This window comes from Bombina bombina, chromosome 5 (genome assembly GCF_027579735.1).
Source record: "Bombina bombina isolate aBomBom1 chromosome 5, aBomBom1.pri, whole genome shotgun sequence".
Lineage (NCBI taxonomy): Eukaryota > Metazoa > Chordata > Amphibia > Anura > Bombinatoridae > Bombina > Bombina bombina.
Window position 1 is genome coordinate 589,472,022 of NC_069503.1, and position 19,746 is coordinate 589,491,767.

General features: G+C 36.1%; 1 protein-coding gene across 2 annotated transcripts in view; it reads right to left on the reverse strand.

Annotated features, from left to right (window-relative positions):
* Nucleotides 1–19,746, reverse strand: part of LOC128660623 (epidermal growth factor receptor) — a 364,961-nt gene that overhangs the window by 89,523 nt on the left and 255,692 nt on the right. For both annotated transcript variants that reach the window (XM_053714554.1, XM_053714553.1), the window contains exons 5-11: nt 13,428–13,493; nt 10,116–10,234; nt 8,325–8,466; nt 6,287–6,403; nt 5,503–5,635; nt 3,805–3,878; nt 1,153–1,243 (exon numbers count right to left, since the gene is read on the reverse strand). In XM_053714554.1, the coding sequence (XP_053570529.1) occupies nt 1,153–1,243; nt 3,805–3,878; nt 5,503–5,635; nt 6,287–6,403; nt 8,325–8,466; nt 10,116–10,234; nt 13,428–13,493 (742 nt within the window). The remainder of the gene's footprint in view (nt 1–1,152; nt 1,244–3,804; nt 3,879–5,502; nt 5,636–6,286; nt 6,404–8,324; nt 8,467–10,115; nt 10,235–13,427; nt 13,494–19,746) is intronic.

Here is a 19,746-nt window from a genome sequence, read left to right on the forward strand (position 1 = left end):
CTAAGGACCCCCCACAAGGTATTAGGTGTATGTGTTTTGGGTTATTTGTTAAAACTGAAAAGACTTAGAGGTTTTGTTGTACTATTTGATTTAAAATACCAACGTGGTATGCCCGAATGTATTAGCGGAAGATTATGGTTACATTATGTCATGAATATGGAAATTATTATGTTCTAAATTGCCCTGCATGACGTAAATGAATTGTATGATGGCTGGGATTATACCTCGCTGGTTTAAAATAAATAAATAAATAATAAAAAAAAGTAATATCTAAGGTGGTGGTAATGTAGGAAGGGGTTAATGTATACGTTACTGCAACTGCTCTTTTCATGGATATAAATAAAATAGACATTTTGTCTTGTTATTGGATATAAATTAAATTACAATGTAAAAGTTTGGTGTCTAAACCTCCTATGTTTAATTGAGGAATCTTTTCAATGTCCCCAGAAACAAAGGACATTTATTAACTAACCCCATCTGTGTCAATATGTATGTGGTATGAATGTGCATTAGGATTTAAACATGTGCAATAGGATAAGATAAGAGAATTAGATCATTTTCACTCATCCCTTTCCTTTCCTTTATACGGACATGAAACACAATTTTTTTCTTTAATTATTCAGATAGAATATAAATTTTAAAACAACTTTCTTATTTACTTATATTATCAATGTTGCTTTATTCCTCTGGTATCCTTTATTGAATGAGCAGTAATGCACCACTGGGAGCTAGATGAATACATCAATAAGCCAATGAAAATAGGCATATTTGTGCAGCCACCAATCACCAGCTGGCTCCCAGGTCCTGACCCTACCTAGGTATGCTTTTCAAGAAAATATAATATGAGAACTAAGCAAATTTGATAATAGAAGTAAATTGGAAAGTTATTGAAAATGGTTTGCGCTATCTGAATCCTGAAAGAAACATTCTGGGATTCATGCCCCTTGTAGGTGACTTAGCCTTGAGTTTATCATTTATAAAACAGGTGCTATAAGGCAACATGCAACATATAACTTATTTATGCAAACACATATTTCTGATTTCTGGTATAGTGTGCTACAAAAATACCCTGCCTGGGACATAACATTTGCTACATTTGGTCTTGCATCTTCCATGCCAAAGTTAAGCTTTTTTAAATAAGCATTTACTTACCTTTGCTTTGTTCTGCCTCTAATTACTTCAAGATTTTCGAAGACTTCTAAACTGGTGTAATTTTTTGGCCACCACTGAATCATTAAATAACCTGATACATAAAAAAAGAAAAAAAGTTAAAAAAAAACTAAATCTTAACAAATATTACTTTATATAACTTTCTTTTCTACTCACATATTATTATTACTATATATATATATACTATATATATATAAAAAGTCTTTAAGATTATGGGGGGAGATAAAAAACTGAAATTAAAATCCTCCATGTCTCAAAATTAAATCAATGTAAATATTTGCATAGGAAATTAGTACATCTAGGCAAGTATCCCCGCTTGCTTTACCCCAGAAATTCTTAATATACAATGTTTCCAATGCACAAGAGAATTTGCATATCTTACCCACAATTCTCTTGTGCATTGGAAACATTGTATATTAAGAATTTCTGGGGTAAAGCAAGCGGGGATACTTGCCTAGATGTACTAATTTCCTATGCAAATATTTACATTGATTTATATATATATATATATATATATATATATATATACACACACAATGTGCAATGTAAAGTGAGAACAATATTATAGTTTTAGATTGTTTTTAGTTATAAAGCTGCTTTTAGAGCAGTTTCCCACCTTTATAATAACAGAATTTTCTTCTTTGTGTTTTTGTATGATACAAATGAATATTTTTTAAAAACATAAAGATAAAGAAAAAAAAAATTACTTTTAGTTTGTTACAAAATGTGAAAAAGTAACTGCTATTAACTTTTGGTATTCAATAAACGTTATTTGAAAGGGACATTAAAAGCATTTTAAGTACTGCATTGAAAAATTAAAACTTTTCATGTTTTAAATAACTTGGTACTGCCATTTTGTTAGCACAGTTTACATGGTTTTGCAAATCAAGAGCAACTCAGGGATATACCCCTTAAAGCCTAGTGGAATCCTGGCTTCCTTTGCTGTGGCCAGTTATGGCTGACTTAACCAATTAATGTGTAGCGTGTTGCAGGCTCAAGTAAATTTCCCCATGCTTAATTATTATGGAGGCCATCAAGCTTCTCTAGATGGTGTGGAACAAGCACATTTTTCAGAGGTATTTTCCAGCAAAAACAGGTAAAATAAATCAGCAATATAAAGTTTATTGTCCCTTTAAGGTGGTTCCAAGCTTAAAAGGACAGTAACGTAAAAATCAAACATTAATGATTCAGACAGAACTTGCAAATGTAAACAACTTTACATTTTAATCTATTAGCTAAATAGTTTTGTTCTCTTCAGCAGCAGCAGGTGCAGTGGTATCAGGGTCCAAGGCAACATAGCAGCCAGCCTGTGCCTATGGAGTCATTATCTGTTTATATATATATATACTCATTATCATTATACTGTGCAACATACTCATTAGTGTATAGATACTCACATAATTATACAGTGCAGCGTGTTGACTACTAGAGTATATATTAATATTATATTATTATACAGCACAGCATATTTATCAAATAATTCATACTCTTCAAATTTATACAGAGCAGTGCACTCATCAGTGTATAGTGTACAGAAGCGCACATCATTATACAGCACAGTGTGCTCATTGCAAGTGTATAAATAATCAGAATCATTAAAAAGTGCAGCATGCTCATTATCAGTGTGTGTGTGTCTTCTGGTATGCAATTGCTTCCCTTGCAATAACTGTGTAAAACAGACCTCCTCAAGATTGGCCCTCCAGAGGTTTTGGAACTACATTTCCCATGATGCTCAGCCAGCATATCAGCTAGCTGAGCAATATGGGAAATGCAGTTCCAAAACCCCTGGAAGGGTAAGTTTTAGGCTGTCTGGTGTAAAAACTGAAAATAAAATACAGTCACAAGGGCTGACATAGAGAAATAATGTGTGTGCATTAACACTGCCAATCTTTAATACTATGAAAGTAACTTTTTAATATCTGTCTGTCTTTATGCCTGTCTGACTATTCTTAAAATCATTATACAGAGCAGCATGCATATTATTTCTATAGCTTATTACATTCAGGGGCCTAAAACATTTTTGCACCATGGTCCTCTGTTGAGTGGGTCCTCTGTTGGTTTTCTACATAGTTAGGCTCAGGGGCAGAAATTCACTAATGTACTTTGTGTGTGTGTGTGTGTGTGTGTTTTTTTTATAAAATATGATAATGCTTTGAATTTTGCTCTTTTTTATGTAAAATGAGTCATGCTCTGCCAGTGAGATGTCTGGACAGGCAGGGTGTCTCTTGAATAAAATAAATAGAAGGCTTTTTTTTTTTTTTTTTTTTTTAATTAAAAAACATTTCTATTTATGGTTTAACATTATAAATATATGATGCTGTTTCCAACTAAACACTTAACTATTTGGAATATTATGTCCCTTTAAATTATTACAAAGCATAATATCTTGGTAAATTTTAGATTTCAAAAAAATATATATATTTCTTCCAGCATGTGCACATTTGAGAGGAAATGTAAATACCGGCCCTTAAACAAACATAACAAAACAATTACATTTTACTGCAAACAATTTCACCTTCTTATAATTACTATCAGGTAGATCAGGCATCATCAAGATGTGATACATTATAACTTATCAAAGCAAGATTCGACTGATAATACAATTTTCTAGTAGCTGTAAAATTCTGAACTAACCTGTGATTTCTCGAAGAGATTTAAAGTTGTACAGTTTTTTGGGATCCATTATAGAAGTGTTTGTGTATGGGTCACTAAAATTCAGAAAGAATGGTATTATACAGTAATTACAAAAACAGGAATATAATATATATATATATACCTTTTCATTTGTAAGAGCAAGTCATTTTAGCTATACAAATCTTGAGAGTCTATGTGTTTAATCCCTGCTGCTGATTGGCTCACCAGCCGTGTCTGCTCGAGACCAGCAGTTCTCTGAGACTCATAATTTTACTATATGTTTAATCCCTTTACAGAGGTTAAACAGATAGGGGACATGAAATCCAAAAATTGTTTTATGATTCAGATAGAAAATACAATTTTAAACAACTTTCCATTTTAATTCTATTATCTAATTTGCTTCTTTCTTTTGGTATCCTTTGTTGAAGAAACAGCAATTCATATAGGTGAGCCAATAACATGAGATATATATGTGCTGCAGTTAATTGTAGTATTATAAAATGAACCACTTTCACTAAAGCAAAGTAGTGCTTAGTGAACATTTCTCAGGTGCAACATTTTGGGTATATCATGACATCTTTGTCAGGTAATACACTGTAGTGCCAAACATGGATATCCAGGGGGAGGAGGAAAATATATACAATGCCTGAGCATAATAATATGAGTGGTAATGTGCAACAGGAAAGAGTTGTTTGTTATATACATAAAATGTTCCCTGTTTTAAAATCGTTGTCCATTGATATCAAAACAGCGACTCAAGTGAAAGCTTATGCTTAGATATAAAGAACAGAATTCTAGTGGGGCATTTGCCCTCTTTTCCCACTTCCCCATGGTGCAAATATAAATAAAAATGTTTTTTTTAGTCCATAATAAACTGTCATTATTTTGGGATTAATACATTTATGCAGTTTTATGTTTTCACAAACACAAATTATATTTAGCTGATGGTGTTGTCTATTATACCAAAGTAGTTTTTAAAAGGAAGATATGGAAAATGGGACTTTATATAAATGGTAAACGGATCCAGTCTCCCGTACAGAAACTTAGGAGTGGTCTATTAAAGGGCCACTGTAAGTAAATATTTTCTATGCCTGTTACTAACTAACTACCCCAAATACGCTTTTTATCAATAGCATTTCATTAACATATCTCTACCGTATATCAGAAATCTTGTCTGCAAATGTAATTGTTTTCCACACCCACTCCGTGGGTATCCTTTGCTCTGTACCAATCCGTTTACAATACCTAGGTTTTAAAATGGCGCTTTAAACACAAAGTTATTGGTTTAAGTATTTTGAACATGCAGTGCTGAAAATAGTGGGCAGGATAACGTGACATCATCGGCGAATAAAAGATATAACTTTTAGAACATTATGAAACTTCGTTTTGGAGAAAATATAGGTCAGTAGGTTTTAATTAATGTTTATTAACTTTAATATGTTAGTTGTTTAGCTTAAAAATTATAACAGAAAGTAATCCTTTAAGCTAGATGTCAAGTTTCAGGTCAGAATAAATGACTGCACTGTTCGTGATGAAAGAAGATCTGAATTTGCCTCGAAAATGACCTAAATAATTATTAAGTGGCAGCATGGTCTTATAATGGTGTAAAGCACTCTCTGATGTTCTTGGTAAAAAAAAAAAAAAGCCCTTATGAATTATGTAATTGTACAGTCAATAATAAGTGTACTGGTTACTTACCCTCTTCCTGCAACAGCCAAAATGCTCAGGTCTCCGTTTATCTTTGTACAGTTTTCAAACAGGTGAATATTTGAAGCATTTACGGATACAACATTTTTGAGGATTCCATTTCCTATGCCACTGCAAACTATGTCTGGTAGAAAACAATTTGGATTGTAAATTGATCACACAATCAATTACAGCAGTTTTTCAAGTTGGTTTCATTTTTATATGGGACTGGTTTTACCTAAAGCCCCTAAATCGAAATCCAAGGTAGTGAACAAAAATAACCTTTGTGACTTTGCATTAACGGTTAAATGGACATGAAACCCAAAAGTTTTCTTTCATGATTCAGATAGAGAATACAATTTTAAATAACTTTGCAATTTACTCCTATTCTCTAATTTGCTTCATTCTCTTTGTATCCTTTGTTGAAGAAACAACGATGCACCTGGGTGAACCAATAACATGAGACATATATGTGCAGCCACCAATCAGCAGCTTTTGAGCCTCCCTAGGTATACTTTTCAACAAAGGATACTAAGAAAACAAAACAAATTAGATAATAGAAGTAAATTGGGAAACTTTAAAATCACATTCTATCTGAATCATGAAAGAAAGAAAAAAAAAATGGGTTTCATGTCCCTTTAACCACAATGTCCCTAATTCTTCTCTCTCTCTCTCTCTCTCTCTCTCTCTCTCTCTCTCTCTCTCACACACACGTACTATAAACATACTTCTTTATATATTGTGGTAGGTGGGGTTGCTTTAAAACTTTACATAAATATTGATTATTTTTTTTTACCTTTATTGCATGGCCCATCACATTTCCTACATTTATGAACACCATTTTCTTCAATTTCGTGAGAATCTTCACTGCATGTACGAACACATGACCCAGGTTCCATAACAACAAAGTTATCTGTAACAAACAAATATAGCCAATACTGTTAAAGCACTAAGTAAGAAAACATGTCTTAATTATACATCTTAGATTAAAGTAACTGTTGTTTGTAAGGGCAATACAAAATGTACTCTCTAACAGTTGTTTTAAAATGGTCTCTATAGCGCTCATTAAGAAGCATTCTTTAAATCGACAATGTACTCAGCTGATAATAGTTCATTGTTTCAAAGCAGTTTCCTAAGTAACTACAGTTCAAGGCACTTTGTTGCTATCTTTGTTAGGATTGTGGGGTTTACCTCACAATTCCCTCCATCGGGTAACTCATTGGGAGGTGGAGGATTAGGGCACAGATTACAGAACAATTTTGTCTCACTAGAGATCTTTTGCTTCTCACATTTGGGATTGGGAGCAATACTTGAGGAGAGAGATAGACCCTGTGGAGCAGCTGGGAGGGATTGATTTCGCAAAAATGGTGGTCCACTGTGTAACTAAATTTATCTTAAGTGTGTCCTCAACAAATTTCACAAGGTCAATTTGAAAGTAAATTGGCCTGGGATCTTAGCCCTACTCCTGGGGTGGGGCTTTTTTTACCATGGGTTGCAAGGTACTCACCTATACCCTAGGTCCCCCTAGGTTACCTTTAGCAATGAAAGTAACTTTGGAAAGGTATTGGTTGAAAGAGGTACCTTTAGTTTGTCCCAAGTCATAACTGTTATTGAGTTTATTAGAAATATGAAGGAGTATGTGTTTCATATATTAGGTAAAATAGACTTCTTTGTAGAAATTTAGTATCTATATGACAAATACAACAATTTAAGCCAAATGTAAACTTGTTGTCACAGATGTTGACGTCCCCTAAGATTATAAAATGATTAGTCCTGGGGAGGCCTGTCCGTGGGTCAGGGAAATCTAGCTGGGAGAGATGGCGCTGATGAGAGTCTTAACTTTCTACTTTTGTTTTTCTCCATTTTCCCCACACAATTCTCACAGCTTAAATAGAGTGGTCCCTTCCTTGTTGGTTTTACTTAGTCAATATGCTCCTTCTTAAAGGGACAGTCTACTTGAAAATGTTTATTGTTTAAAAAGATAATCAGTGCTGACTCATAAATAACTCCACAGGAGTGGGCTAAACGTTATCTATATTACACACATGAACTAGCACTGTATAGCTGTGAAAAACTGTCAAAATGCACTAAAATAAAAGGCGGCCTTCGAGGGCTTAGCAATTAGCATACGAGCCTACCAAGGTTTAGCTTTTAACAAATAATACCAAGAGAACAAAGCAAATTTGATGATAAAAGTAAATTGGAAAGTTGTTTAAAATTGCATCCCCTATCTGAATCATGAAAGTTTAATTTTGACTAGACAGTTTCTTTAAATATTTGTATCAATCCAAACTATACCAGCGGTTTAAAACATAAAGAGTAGATTTCTATATAATGTGAAGACTATGGGGTCGATTTATCAAGCTGCGGCAGACAGAGGCGCATATATGCACTGGCGGAATTCAGCATTGCACACAAGCGCTATTTTGTGCTTGCATGCAATTCCGCCCCCTGCCCGCGCACAGCCAATCACTCGTGGACAGGAGCTGTCTGTATGGTTGGATGAGACCGGGGAGATTGAAATTTGCCACCTCAGAGGTAGCGAAAGGTTAGGAATTGTTAAATACAGACTGCAAGTTCTCTTGTGAGAACCTGCAGTCGTAGGGGGTCGAAAGGCTTGCAAAGCCTTTGATAAATTGACCCCTATGTGCCATGTTGTTATGACTCACATGGAGAATAAATGATGTTTTTGTCTAAAGCTTTGTATAAGCAGTTATCATCATTGGAACTTCATGCATCTCTGTGCTGTATTTATTATGACGTTTGAGTCTTCAATAAATATTAAATTAAAAATAAACAAAAAAGGAAATAAATATAGAAGAATCCTAACTTACGGGGACATTTTTTAACACAAGAGGCTCCAAAACTGTACTTCCCAGCAGGGTTATGCTCTATTTGAAAAGTAACAGTGTTATATGTTTGTATAGGAGGACAGGAATCTTTACATCTTTCACCATCACGAAAACTGCGGCAGACCTGGATATGAAGAAAGCAAAAATAATAATGTTTTAGGTGTAAAGGGACGGAAGATGATCACATTAAAATTGGTATTATAATTGGGATTCCAACAAAGAGATATAGGATCCAATTAAGAAATGCAAATTCACCCCATATGATTAGTGACTCTATATGTGAGTAGCTCGCTAGGATTGGGTTGTACATTATATACTCTTAGCATACTGTTCCTTTCAGGTGCTTGTATCACCCAGACAAAATAAACCATATATGTATTAATATTTGTATGGTATAATTTCTTCTGTATTTCTATCAGTCATTTTCTTATTTAATAACAAGTTATGATTATTTTAATATTTAGTGTCTTATGTCTCCATAAACTACATTATCTAGCAATCCAATACACCACTGAAACATTGCAAAAATCAGTTTATTCCTCAGCAGTCGCATTGTGAAAACCCTCACCTACTCCATTCTTATCTATAACTATTGCAACTTTTGGCAGCAATTTCATCCATTAACTTAATTCCCAAAAACACTCCCCATCCCTCCTATGCTCCTCTATAAATGTACACATTGTAACTTCTTATAGAAATACTTCTCACTAACACATACAAGACATATCTCATGGTGCTCCCTCCCTTGTTTAGGAATTTCAATTTAATTTCCAACATGGCTCTCTCCAGACCTAAAACTCTTTAAATACAATTTAAAATCATATCATTTGAGATTTTCTTTAGTCAGTTGGGACACAGATTATTAGTCCATTAAATCCTTGAGCTACTGTTAAAGCAAATTGAAAGCTAAAAAAAACAAAAACGTTCATTATTTAGATAGGGCGAACGTTTAAAAAAAAAAAAAAAAAACTCTTGTTATTTACCCTTTTCTCTTTCTATAGTTTGTTGAAACTTAGCTCCATTTCCATGAGAGCTCACCAGTGTGTAGAGAACTTTGTTTATAACATTTTTATAAACATTGCTGTTCTCACTACTATTCAAGATACAGTTACACTCATGAGCATACCTTGATATGCTCTTATGAAATGTTTAATAAATGGATACCAAGAGAAAGAGTTACATTTAATATTTGAAAGTATTTTTTAAATTGTATGATTTATCTAAATCATGAAAATTTAATTTTGAGTTCTATGTCCTTTTAATTCAACTCCCAACCTCCTAAATTAAATCCATATACTTCTTCATTTACAGCCCAGTTTATTCCACTCTTCCTTAGTACAAACATAACTATCTCTGATAGACTGTAAGTAGAGCACCATATATCCTTATATTTTTCTGCCCCTTTAGTTGATTCAGATTCTGTAATATAATATGTAATGTAACCTATCTGCATTTCCCTGTTCAGTGCTTATTAATAACCATACACAAGGCAAAAATACTTGTCTAGAGACAGATATACTGTTAATGCATATTATTATTATTATCATTTATTTGTATAGCACAACCAAATTCCGTAGCGCTGGATATTATATGTTAACCTCCATATATTTATCAATTTAGTTAAAGAGAATGTAGATGGGGGATAATTACGTGTAGATCACAGATATCCCTACTGTGTTCACATATATTTAAAACTATAGAAAGATATTCATTTGACCAGAAGTTTTATAATCTCAGTATTAGGAAGCTGGTATAAAATATAAGGTGTATTACCAAGCAATCGCTTTCTTTAGGACCTGTACAACCAGCTGCGCACTGGCTGTGACAGCAATCACTGGGCATTAGACCTCTGCACCGACCTGGGCACTGCTGGGCGCAAATAACTTTTGTAACTAAAATGAATAAAACAGAAAAACGTTAAATTATGTTAAAAATCAAATTACATATTGTACAATATTTGTCATTTGTATAAAAAAAAGTTAATATGTTTTAATTTCACTTTTTAGCTCCAGTTAGCAAAAATAACTAAATTTTCTCTTAAATTAGGATGACCAGATCTGAGGCGGGGGGATGCAACATACAGCATACACGGAAATAAAAAAGATGGATCAATTAGATTAGGTTTTGTTTGAAGCATTTAAAACCAATTATTTTAAATTGAAAAATAATTGAAAATATTAGCTGCCACTGTAATCACTGTTATTAATAAACAATTTCACATACAGCATTGCATAAAACTGATGACAACATTTACCAGGCTCAATCAACTATAATTCCCACCAGTCGTAACTGTTGATTAGGCAGAAGACACCATCTATGTATGGCCCTTTTAATTTTATTTTGAAAGGTGTTTCTTCTACTTCTCACACGCCCTAATAGAAATATAATATTCACAACAGATAACACTTCACAATAAAGTACATTAGTAGTTATTAACAATAAACTGACTAAGTAATGTATCTGCTGTCTCTCTCTTCTGTTCAGCCCTGTGTCTGCTTTTCAACTCAATCTGATGGTCACCTGCTCTCTGATGTTCATTTGCTTTCTCTCTGCATATCAGCTATGTCTCTGCAGATCAACTCTCCCTTTGCTCACATGTCCCCCCCCCCCACTCCCAGATACCAGCAAAAAGGTGCACAGATTCTCCCACTTCCTCAGCATGCAGGAAACTGTAGTTCCCTGGCTGCAGAGCTGCTAACAGCAGCAGATATTGCATGCCACAGAACTGTGATGGACATAAACATAATATCAGAGCAAGCATTGTGCATATATAATAAAAATATGAAATAAGTAAACAGTGAGGATAAAAAAATGGGACATTTTGGCTTCCCTTCCAAAAGATCTGGGGACAAAGGGATAATCCTGTTAAAAAAACGGGATGTCTGATCACTCTATCTTCAAAGGACAATGGCATGTTGAGTCGATGAATGAAATTGAAATCATATATTAAAACTAACATAGATACCAAATGAAAAACATCTGTTGGTACTTCTTCCACCTGTCCATTGTACAAAGCACTCAGTTTGCATCTGTCCTAAAGTGCTTGTGCCATTTACTGGGACACTTGACTAAACAGTTTTTTTATCATTCATATGAAAGTGAACTACTTAAACATGGTGAAGTAAAAACTCTGTACTTCCTGCTAATGCTCATAAGCTGTTAGGTACGAATGCTCGTAGTAAGTGATTAACTAGCAGGAAGTACCCATCAGCCAATGTGGAGGAAAAAAAACGTATTAGTCAATGTGCCTTAAGAGGAAGTACTTATCAGCCAATGTGCCTTAAGAGGAAGAACTTATTATTCAATGTGCCTTAGGAGGAAGAACCTATCAACCAATGTGCCGTGGATGAAAGTACCTAGCGGCCCATAAACCTTAGCAGGAAGTGTGCAACTGATACAGCTATAATTGTTTCAAGTTAAATATGAAAGTACCTAGCAGCCAATGAACCTTAGCAGGAAGTGTGCAACTGATACAGCTATAATTGTTTCAAGTTAAATATGAAAGTACCTAGCGGCCAATGAACCTTAGCAGGAAGTGTGCAACTGATACAGCTATATTTGTTTCAAGTTAAATGTAAGCATTTAACTTCCCCTCCCCTTCACTCTGCTAACGACCTCTATCTCTCCTTCTCTCTTGTTACCTCCTCACATTCAGGTCTACAGGACGTCTCCAGAATGGCCCATATTTATGGAACTCTCTGCCTCGCTCGACAAGACTCTACACTAGTTTTAATAGTTTCAAGTGTTCCTTAAAGACTCTACTGTTCAGGGATACGTACAACATATTCGAACATTTCTTACCTCAGTACCTCTCCTCCCTCTTTGTCATCCTCTTGAACTTCCTTAGCATGTAAGCCTATGAGCCCAGCTGTTTTGTAGATCACATTCAAGAGAGGTGATTTACAACAGCGCAACTCTTGGCAGGGCCCCTATGCATTTGTCTCCTATAAATGGTACCTTGGCATATTATTCCTATATTTATAGCACTGCGGAATCTGTTGTCGCTCTACAAATAACTGATCATAATAACCACATTTTTTTAAGGCAAAAAGAAAAAAAAACACCATATTTAAATTCTACTCATTCTTTAGTTCCTTTAAGGCAGGCAGCAGCTTAGTCCCAAAGATGCCCTTTTCTTTAGTACTTAAAAGAACAATATACTAAAACGTTTTCTTTTTCAATCTAAATGAAGGTATTTCAAAATGCATTAATGTTTGTTTTTTTTTTAGCAAAATAGATGCCAACTTTTCCTATCAGGCTAGCATAGATGTATCCTTTTTTTTAACAACAAAGCAGTGGCGTCTCCAGGACTGGAGACCCACCAATGTTTTGTTGGAGGGATTGTGACATAAGTGGCAGGACTAGGCGTTTCATAGGTGGGGTGGGTGGACTATGGGCAGGTCTTGGTGGAGCTGGAGGAATCCTGTAGAGAGAGGTGGTGGGAAAACCAAGTGACAATTACAGTTGGGGGGCACATAGGCCTAGCGATTATGTTTGGTGACCAGTGCCCCCATCCCCCTCCAGGTTACGCCACTGTCTTGAGTTGCCCTTATTAGCCACTAGGCTTGAATTTTAATGATAACAGTTTTTTTTTTTTTTTAATTTTCAAGAACATAAAAACATATATTTGAATGACTTCTCTTTAATTGGGACATTGTGGTAGAAAACCGGCATGATCTAAAATGTTAGAGCATGTCACGTTTGCACTGCTTACTGTGGAACCCCAAAAAGGTTAAACTCACAGATAAAGTCCCTTGTGGGACCTCAGAAAATTGCTGGTTCTAAGCAGGAAGCAGCCTGTGAGCCACTGGCTGTGTTTAGATCAGTAGTTGTCATTTTTCTATTATAATCTCCCTTTAACATACATGAAAAATTGGTTTGACACAATAATGAAGTCTCCGGCTTTTATTACAGGTTCTAAAAAAATACACAATTTAGAGTCAAATTTAACAATCTCTTACATTGTAATCTGGTACATATGTAATATTCTTTGGTACTGAAACATTTATTTTAGCTAGGTAGTCAATTTAATGGCATTGCGTTCCTTTAAATAAATATTATTATGTACAATAAAGATGGACTTACGTGTTTGACAGTTTTCTGGGCCAAGTCCCCAACATGATCCATTGCAGGATGCATCACATACTGGAGCTGAAATGTACTTTGCATCAGTTATATTGCATGGATTTAACATTGGTGTTTATTACAACACTTTATGAATATGTCATTCATAGAGGCAAAAAACACAACAAAATTTAAAAAATGGACAGATTGGAAATACTGATTAATCTGGTTTATCACATATACAGATGGAAGCATTTCTGCTATTTATTTTTGTTCTTGAGACAAAAATAATTACTTTAAAAAACATGTACAACAGTAAAAATGTGCATTAGCTTAAATTAATATTGTTCAATGTAGCTTTAGAATTTATATATCACACACACGCACACATTTTTCTCAAGAATTATATATATATATATATATATATATATACAATGCCTTGCAAAAGTATTCACCCCCCTTGACTTTTTACCTATTTTGTTACATTACAGCCTTAAGTTCAATGTTGTATTAATCTGAATTTTATGTGATGGATCAGAACACAATAGTCTAAGTTGGTGAAGTGAAATGAGAAAAATATATACATAAAACTATTTTTTAGAAATAGAAAACAGAAAATTGGCATGTGCGTATGTATTCACCCCTTTGTTATGAAGCCCATAAAAAGCTCTGGTGCAACCAATTACCTTCAGAAGTCACATAATTAGTGAAATGATATCCACCTGTGTGCAATCTAAGTGTCACATGATCTGTCATTACATAAACATACCTTTTTTGAAAGGCCCCAGAGGCTGCAACACCTAAGCAAGAGGCACCACTAACCAAACTGATATGAAGACCAAGGAACTCTCCAAACAAGTAAGGGACAATGTTGTTGAGAAGTACAAGTCAGGGTTAGGTTATAAAAAAATATCCAAATCTTTGATGATCCCCAGGAGCACCATCAAATCTATCATAACCAAATGGAAAGAACATGGCACAACAGCAAACCTGCCAAGAGACGGCCGGCCACCAAAACTCACGGACCGGGCAAGGAGGGCATTGATCAGAGAGGCAGCACAGAGACCTAGGGTAACCCTGGAGGAGCTGCAGAGTTCCACAGCAGAGACTGGAGTATCTGTACATAGGACGACAATAAGCCGTACGCTCCATAGAGTTGGGCTTTATGGCAGAGTGGCCAAAAGAAAGCCATTACTTTCAGCAAAAAACAAAATGGCACGTTTTGAGTTTGCGAAAAGGCATGTGGGAGACTCCCAAAATGTATGGAGGAAGGTGCTCTGGTCTGATGAGACTAAAATTGAACATTTCGGCCATCAAAGAAAACGCTATGTCTGGCGCAAACCCAACACATCAAATCACCCAAAGAACACCATCCCCACAGTGAAACATGTTGGTGGCAGCATCATGCTGTGGGGATGTTTTTCAGCAGCCGGGAGTGGGAAACTGGTCAGAGTTGAGGGAAAGATGGATGGTGCTAAATACAGGGATATTCTTGAGCAAAACCTGTACCACTCTGTGAGTGATTTGAGGCTAGGACGGAGGTTCACCTTCCAGCAGGACAATGACCCCAAACACACTGCTAAAGCAACACTTTAGTGGTTTAAGAGGAAACATGTAAATGTGTTGGAATGGCCTAGTCAAAGCCCAGACCTCAATCCAATAGAAAATCTGTGGTCCGACTTAAAGATTGCTGTTCACAAGCGCAAACCATCCAACTTGAAGGAGCTGGAGCAGTTTTGCAAGGAGGAATGGGCAAAAATCCCAGTGGTAAGATGTGGCAAGCTCATAGAGATTTATCCAAAGCGACTTTGAGGTGTGATTGCCGCAAAAGGTGGCTCTATAAAGTATTGATTTTTGGGGGGTGAATAGTTATGCACATTGACTTTTTCTGTTATTTTGTCCTATTTGTTGTTTGCTTCACAATAAAAAAAAAAAACATCTTCAAAGTTGTGGGCATGTTCTGTAAATTAAATGATGCAAATCCTCAAACAATCCATGTTAATTCCAGGTTGTGAGGCAACAAAACACGAAAAATGCCAAGGGGGTTGAATACTTTTGCAAGGCATTGTGTATATATATATATATATATATATATAACACATAGAAACACCCAGCACTCACCAGCTAGCTCACAGCTAAGATAAAATCACAACTGGAAAGGTTAGTCACCGCATCTGGCCAAATGGGAAAGCTCAGGCACCACGTCAAGGTCCTTTCCTTAGCCTGAGTCCCTAACACAGGCACACCATCATGCGAGCTCACAAAGCTAAACAAACTGAGAACAAAGAAGGGGTGCACAGGTGGCTGTAATCACCCATAGAAAATACAAAACATGGAAGGGAACTGCACTCCAAGACCGGATCAGGTGCACATCCTGTGACTCAGTAACATCCAGCCCTGGGTGCTAAATAGCACTCCAAAAAAGCTGTGATGTCACCAGAGCCACAGGCAGTTAACCCCAGTCCGGAATGGGTGCAAGAACCAAGGGAGATTACAAATAAAAAGTAATACAACACATAGAAACACCCAGCACTCACCAGCTAGCTCACAGCTAAGATAAAATCACAACTGGAAAGGTTAGTCACCGCATCTGGCCAAATGGGAAAGCTCAGGCACCACATCAAGGTCCTTTCCTTAGCCTGAGTCCCTAACACAGGCACACCATCATGCGAGCTCACAAAGCTAAACAAACTGAGAACAAAGAAGGGGTGCACAGGTGGCTGTAATCACCCATAGAAAATACAAAACATGGAAGGGAACTGCACTCCAAGACCGGATCAGGTGCACATCCTGTGACTCAGTAACATCCAGCCCTGGGTGCTAAATAGCACTCCAAAAAAGCTGTGATGTCACCAGAGCCACAGGCAGTTAACCCCAGTCCGGAATGGGTGCAAGAACCAAGGGAGATTACAAATAAAAAGTAATACAACACATAGAAACACCCAGCACTCACCAGCTAGCTCACAGCTAAGATAAAATCACAACTGGAAAGGTTAGTCACCGCATCTGGCCAAATGGGAAAGCTCAGGCACCACGTCAAGGTCCTTTCCTTAGCCTGAGTCCCTAACACAGGCACACCATCATGCGAGCTCACAAAGCTAAACAAACTGAGAACAAAGAAGGGGTGCACAGGTGGCTGTAATCACCCATAGAAAATACAAAACATGGAAGGGAACTGCACTCCAAGACCGGATCAGGTGCACATCCTGTGACTCAGTAACATCCAGCCCTGGGTGCTAAATAGCACTCCAAAAAAGCTGTGATGTCACCAGAGCCACAGGCAGTTAACCCCAGTCCGGAATGGGTGCAAGAACCAAGGGAGATTACAAATAAAAAGTAATACAACACATAGAAACACCCAGCACTCACCAGCTAGCTCACAGCTAAGATAAAATCACAACTGGAAAGGTTAGTCACCGCATCTGGCCAAATGGGAAAGCTCAGGCACCACGTCAAGGTCCTTCCTTAGCCTGAGTCCCTAACACAGGCACACCATCATGCGAGCTCACAAAGCTAAACAAACTGAGAACAAAGAAGGGGTGCACAGGTGGCTGTAATCACCCATAGAAAATACAAAACATGGAAGGGAACTGCACTCCAAGACCGGATCAGGTGCACATCCTGTGACTCAGTAACATCCAGCCCTGGGTGCTAAATAGCACTCCAAAAAAGCTGTGATGTCACCAGAGCCACAGGCAGTTAACCCCAGTCCGGAATGGGTGCAAGAACCAAGGGAGATTACAAATAAAAAGTAATACAACACATAGAAACACCCAGCACTCACCAGCTAGCTCACAGCTAAGATAAAATCACAACTGGAAAGGTTAGTCACCGCATCTGGCCAAATGGGAAAGCTCAGGCACCACGTCAAGGTCCTTTCCTTAGCCTGAGTCCCTAACACAGGCACACCATCATGCGAGCTCACAAAGCTAAACAAACTGAGAACAAAGAAGGGGTGCACAGGTGGCTGTAATCACCCATAGAAAATACAAAACATGGAAGGGAACTGCACTCCAAGACCGGATCAGGTGCACATCCTGTGACTCAGTAACATCCAGCCCTGGGTGCTAAATAGCACTCCAAAAAAGCTGTGATGTCACCAGAGCCACAGGCAGTTAACCCCAGTCCGGAATGGGTGCATTGGGTGGAATTGGGTGGGTGCATGGGTGCAATGGGTATATATATATACACACACACATAAATATATATATATATACACATATATAGTTTTACATAATTTAAGTTTTTAAAAATGTGCTGTTAAAGGTTTGGTATGATTGTTTTTTGTGCTTTATGTATATGAGTATTTATTTTTAAATAATATTTATTTCATTTGGAAAAATAACACATCAAGTACATTACCATCTGTATCTTCCACTACATACATGGCAACTCTATCACATGCACAAGAAAGAAAGCACACATGTAAATATAACAGTGATGGCCAACTTCCCAACATATTGGGAACACAGAACAATATTTAAGAAGCTTTAAGGGCCACAGATCAATATTTAAGAACCTCCCCCCCCCCCCATGTATGGATACACACAAATAATAATATATTTCCTAAAAATATCCAGTGGCATAAGGTCTGATTTAGGTAAGGTTGTAGGGCATCCTCTATCTGATTTTTCTTAAAGGACCACTAAATACAGTAGAAACAAATGACTGACAAATACACAATAAAAATGCAATGCAACAGCACTTACTTTGAATTTGAAATGAGCAGTAGAATATTTTCTGGCAAAAATTAAAGTTAATCCAATTTTCCCACCCCTGTATCATGTGACAGCCATTATCCAATCATAAAATGCATAGACGTATATGAATTTTTACACATGCTCAGTAGGAGCGGGAGCCTCAGAAAGTGTGAATATAAAGAAATGTACAAATTTTGACAACAGAAGTATATTGAAAAGTTGTAATTTTTTTTAATTGCATACTGTATCTGAATCATGAAACTTTAATTTTGATGTTATTGTCTCTTTAAGGACACAAAAACAGTGGCACACATTCTAAGTTTTGCTTTATCTCTGGGGTCGCAATGTGGCCCATGGTGCAGCCAGCGGCCAGTTCGTCATGATGTAACACATAATTAGCTTGATATGCAACTACATTAAATTAATTCTGAGCACATGCATTTCCATAAAAACTTGAAATGCTGCAAATACTATACAATATTAAACTTAATTTATCCTGAAATAAATGTATAAAAAAATAAATATTGCATAAAAATGTGCACAATGCTATTCTGTCATAAAACACCCATTTCTAAACTGATATATATTGTCTAAGGGATGTATAATTATCTGCAAATATTGATATTTAACCCTCTGAGGGTCATGCAATAAAGAAACTGATGTCATAAGTATTTGTATAATATTTGTGCTAGTTAAGCTATAACAGACCCACCTCTATGTACTTTGCAGTAGGCTGAATCATCCACCTGTATGTTTGCATCATTTAATACTTAAAGTGACACTGTTCTCATTATTTATATCATTTATAAGAGAGAACAGTATTTAGACACTGTGATTTTTTTTTATACAGAACCACAAAGGAAAAATTAAAGAGGGTTAACAAATTTGCACTTTCCTCCAAAATATTACATTTTAATAATGTATTTGATTATCTTCTTATATTTAAGTCTTAATAATTAAAAAAAAAATATACCACCATTTATATACAGAAGTTGCCCCTGCTTTCCTGGCCAAAAACTGCATAACTCAGCACACATTTATGTTAATAAGCCAAAAATGGAAAAGGTCAAAAAAAAAAAAAGGATAAAGCAATGGTCAAATCTCCGAAAAAGAAAACCATATAAAAATGGTGTTGATTTATTTGAGATTTCATAAAAAAAATTTTTTTCTTTTTAAATCATATACACAAACAATCGTAGTATGCACTTCTGGTCACCAGACCCACTGTGGGCAGGGGCATAATTTGCCAAATTTAAAGGGACAGTCAAGTCCAAAATAAGCTTTCATGATTCAGATAGGGCATGTAATTGTAAAAAACTTTCCAATTTACTTTTATTACCAATTTTGCTTTGCTCTCTTGGTATTCTTAGTTGAAAGCTTAACCTAGGTAGGCTCATATGCTAATTTCTTAGACCTTGAAGGCCGCCTCTTTTCTAAATGCATTTTGACAGTTTTTCACCACTAGATGGCGTCAGTTCATGTGTGTCATATAGATAACATTGAGCTCACGCAGGCAAGTGGAGTAACCAAGGAGCCAGCACTGATTGGCTAAGGCGTAAGTCTGTCAAATGAGTTGAAATATGGGGGCAGTTTGCAGAGGCTTAGATACAAGGTAATCACAAAGGTAAAAAGTGTATTAT